A 4,227-nucleotide genomic window follows, 5' to 3' on the forward strand; every position below is an offset into this window, starting at 1 on the left:
GGAGCAGGCTGGTGACGCTCAGAGCAGTGCTTCCCCTTGCACTGATAAAACCTAAAATATCTAGAAACACCTCCTGGCCATGCTTGCCCTGAAGTCCAGTCAGGCTGAAGCGTGTTTTTACGTGTGTAGATGAGCTGGTCTGTACGACCACAAACTTGGTGATCCGTCCCGGGTTCCAGAGTCCGCTGTCCCTTTAATGTCTGGTTTGACAGCTTTGGGTGAGGAAGCACTTCCAACAGCTGTCTTCTTGGCAGAGCACCAAGCGCCGGCTTAAAGGGTCCCCGGCTGGAGCAGCTTCACCTTCTGCCTCAGAACAAACCCAGCGATTGTTTTCATTTTCCGGCTGCTTTTCTACCAAGCGAGGGCTGTGTTGTGGCACTGTGCGTGTCTTTTGTACCCCAGCTCTACGATTCCATTAGAAATATGTACATTCTGCTGAAAAACTCTTTGCTGCTGCTGAGATTATGTGGGTGGTAGACCTGCTTGGATTAAAAGTCATAAGTTTAAAAAAATGCTTCGATTAAATTTATGAAACTTTCAGAAATCACTGTTCTTAAGTCATTTAATGCATATTACGTACTTTTCCAGATCTATATCTGACTACAGATGGTGGGCAGACCCTTTTTTCCCATCAGTTATTTCATTGCTGCTTTTCTGTACATACTTTGTCAGTAAATACATCTGAGTTTATATTTGTTCATAGTATTTCCTGTGAGAATAACCTCTATTTTATTTTCTGTTCCCAAAAGATGATGAAGATGAGGAGGAAGAGGATGAAGAAGAAGAAATAGATGTTTTGACAGTGGAGAAAAGACGCTCCTCCTCCACCAAGGCTGTTACCACCCTTACTATTACAGTGCGTCCTAAAAATACCACTTTTCCACCAGTCAGGACACAGCAGAATGAACTGATCTTAAAGCGTTGTGCACCAATTCACCAGCAGCATAATTATGCCGCGCCTTCTCCGTACATGGAGAGTGAAGATGCTCCACCACAGAAAAAGTTAAAAACCGAGGTGCCCCGTCCAGTAAAACCCACGATCCAACCAAAGTCTAAGAGTTCAAGTCCTCGAAACTCTGATTCTGAGGATAGCGAACGTCGACGTAACCATAATATCCTGGAGCGTCAACGGCGTAATGATCTACGGTCAAGCTTCCTCACGTTAAGGGACCATGTTCCAGAACTGGTTAAAAATGAGAAAGCTGCAAAAGTTGTGATCTTGAAAAAAGCCACTGAATATGTCCACTCCCTTCAGGCAGAGGAGCAAAAGTTATTGCTAGAAAAGGAAAAATTGCAAGCCAGACAACAACAATTGCTAAAGAAAATAGAATACAAACGGACTTGCTAAACTTTTTAATTTGTTTTGGTTTGGTTTTTTTTGGCTGACCAGGACAGTCATTGCCACTTTGCACATTTTTGATTCTTTAAAAAAATTGTGTTTTTTGACGTTAAGAATGTTGGTTTTACTTTCAATCCAGTCCCTGAAGTAATCAACAAACTATATTATCCGGGTACGGAGCAAATGGATGTTCTTGCAAGGAGTTTACTGCAAGACTACCAAACAACAATGGACTGCCTTTGTTTTTCTTACGAACTGTAGATGGTGGGGATTTTTTTTTTTTAAAATTGTTGTGAGCATTTGGAGCTGCTGATGACATCTAGTTGAGTTTTAAAATGTTCATTCCTAAGTTTTATGGTGCTTATGTTTTAACAGATGTTACTTTAGGGGTTGGCATTTTGTACCCCTGTGGGAATTTTCTGTAAATACCATCTACACACTTGCCTTTTGTACATGTCTTGGGTTATGAGAGGTGGCTTTTGCTACCAGTATTAGACTGGAAGTTCATACCTAAGTACTGTAATACCTCAATGTTTGAGGAGCATGTTTTTGTATACAAATATATTGTTAATCTCTTGTTATGTACTGTACTAATTCTTACATTGCCTGTATACTTTAGTATGATGCTGATACATAACTAAATTTGATACTTATATTTTCGTATGAAAATGAGTTGTGAAAGTTTTGAGTAGATATTACTTTATCACTTTTTTGAACTAAGAAACTTTTGTAAAGAAATTTACTATATATGCCTTTTCCTAGCCTGTTTCTTCCAGTTAATGTATTTGTTAATGTTTGGTGCATAGAACTGGGTAACTGCAAAGTTCTGTGTTTAATTTCTTCCAACGATGTACATTTAGTGCTGCGTCTTATAGCACTTTGAAATACCTCATGTTTATGAAAATAAATAGCAATTACATGATGTGCCATTTACTATTTTTCTTTTAAATGAAGTTCTTATAAATAAAAACTTTAACTTTGCAATGTTCATTAAGTACAAAAACATGGTTCCCTACAGAAAGTCAACAAGGCGAGACATTTCCATTTCTGGTTATAAAGTAATTGTTGTAAGAATTATTTTCCTCTTTCTTACTTAAGATGGCTCATGTGATGTCAGGGTCATCCCAGGGGACTGAACATACCACAGTTAATGGAGACTCCTGTGTCTTGTGAAGACTTCTGGACTATCCACTGTGTGCAGAGTTGTGAGGAATCTGAAGTGCAGCTAGCTTGCTTCTGCTGAGGTACTGCCCTCAGTGTAGTAGACAGGTGGAGAAGTAAATGATAGAGGTATGCTTGCTACAGCACAGAAAATTAAATATTTCTAGTAAACAAAGATCTTACTTTATTGCTGTTCTTGTATTACAAAAGGCTTATCCTTAAAGTGATCCATCATTGCATAGCAGAATTAATGTTCGTGTTTGTAGCTTAAGATCCTGTTTGTTACTACTTCTGCTAAGTTAGTAAAATTAAAAAACCCAGGGAAGATACAGAGCTATGAAGCATGCATCAAATGAACAGTGAAACTTGGAAGGTGGTTGTCTCAAGCAGCATGATGGCATTTGGTGTGACAGGAGCAAGACATGTAAGTCTGAAATGCATTTGGTCACTGAGACCAAGGAGTTGTTCTACTTTCTAGTCTGTACACGTATTTCTGACGTCGTCTTGCTCCACACTGAACCTGAATAAGGTATGGATTAATGGCCAAATGGCCAGTAAATAGTTTCAAGATCAGCTTGCAAGGAGCTAGTTTGGGACAGCTGCCTCTACTTTAGCCATGAAGGAAGTAGCTTGCTTGGTGATGGAGGTACAGAACACCTCATATTTGCCATGAAGCAAGAGCAGCATGGGGGTAAAATAGCCACAGTAATGGATGTGTCGTATGTCCATGCTGTACAGTAGCTTATTGGTGTACCCAGTACCTGTGCATTCTTGGGCCCCACCAAGATCACTAGGAATTGTTCTTCCTAATCTTTCAGTGCAGAAAATCCAGATCCTCAACAGGCACAAATTAGTAGCCGTGTGGATTCAGCTAAGCCTACACAAGTTTATGCAATTTGAAGGTTTGGTCTGAATAGACTTATGATCTAAATTCAGACTTGAGAACCACAATCATTCCGTAAGAATCCTTGATTTCATTCTCTTGATGTGGACTTGATCATGCTTATTCCACTTTCCCAGTATGGTGAAAGAACAGGAAAAGACAAAGCCTAAACAGCAACAATTGGTGTGAATGATCACAGGGTACATTTTATTTTACTAGCGACAACAATCTTATTTTCAAACCCCATTTTATTAGCAGTTTTCGTTGAACTGCAGTTGTACTGTTTTCAAACAAGGTACAAGCCACATGAGTGTTCTTGAAGAAGGAAAGCTTCAAATATCAGTTGTCTCCAACTAGTGCCTGCTTGACTTCCAACAAGGGCTTCTTAACGTGAGTTGATAGTCAGTATATATAATCTAAAGTTTCAGCTGTATACTGGGCCGAATACTTTCCTGGCAGATGCAAATTATACTCTGAACAAAATTAAATCACAGAATGATCTGTCACTGTCTCTTTACAGTCTAGGAATGTACTATCTAAGGATTGAACATGCAAAATTGAAAAGATATTTCCATTTCTGAAGAATATCTGGTCTGAATACTCCACTCAGAGGAAGGCCAAATTCTAGGTCAGATCAGGTTGCTCAGGGTCATACTCAGCTAAGGCTTCAAGGATGTCTTCAAGGATGGAGATTTCATAGCCTCTCCAGACAACACATTTCAATTTATGACTACCATGACTGATACACATTTTTCTGTTATTTTGAATTTTCCTTGTTGCAAGGAAAACAAACAAACAGTTTTTGTGTTTAACCTCCCAGAAGAGTCTGGCTCTGCTTTCTCTG

At 39.3% G+C, this 4,227-nt stretch overlaps 1 protein-coding gene across 1 annotated transcript; it reads left to right on the plus strand.

Moving 5' to 3' along the window:
- Positions 1–754: 754 nt before the first annotated feature.
- Positions 755–2,265, plus strand: MYCN (v-myc avian myelocytomatosis viral oncogene neuroblastoma derived homolog; the record flags this gene model as incomplete). Its single annotated transcript, XM_010190065.1, has 1 exon — positions 755–2,265. A coding segment is annotated over one exon (594 nt), but the record flags the coding sequence as incomplete, so codon positions are not given.
- Positions 2,266–4,227: the final 1,962 nt, after the last annotated feature.

This window comes from Mesitornis unicolor, unplaced genomic scaffold (assembly GCF_000695765.1).
Source record: "Mesitornis unicolor isolate BGI_N332 unplaced genomic scaffold, ASM69576v1 scaffold17798, whole genome shotgun sequence".
Lineage (NCBI taxonomy): Eukaryota > Metazoa > Chordata > Aves > Mesitornithiformes > Mesitornithidae > Mesitornis > Mesitornis unicolor.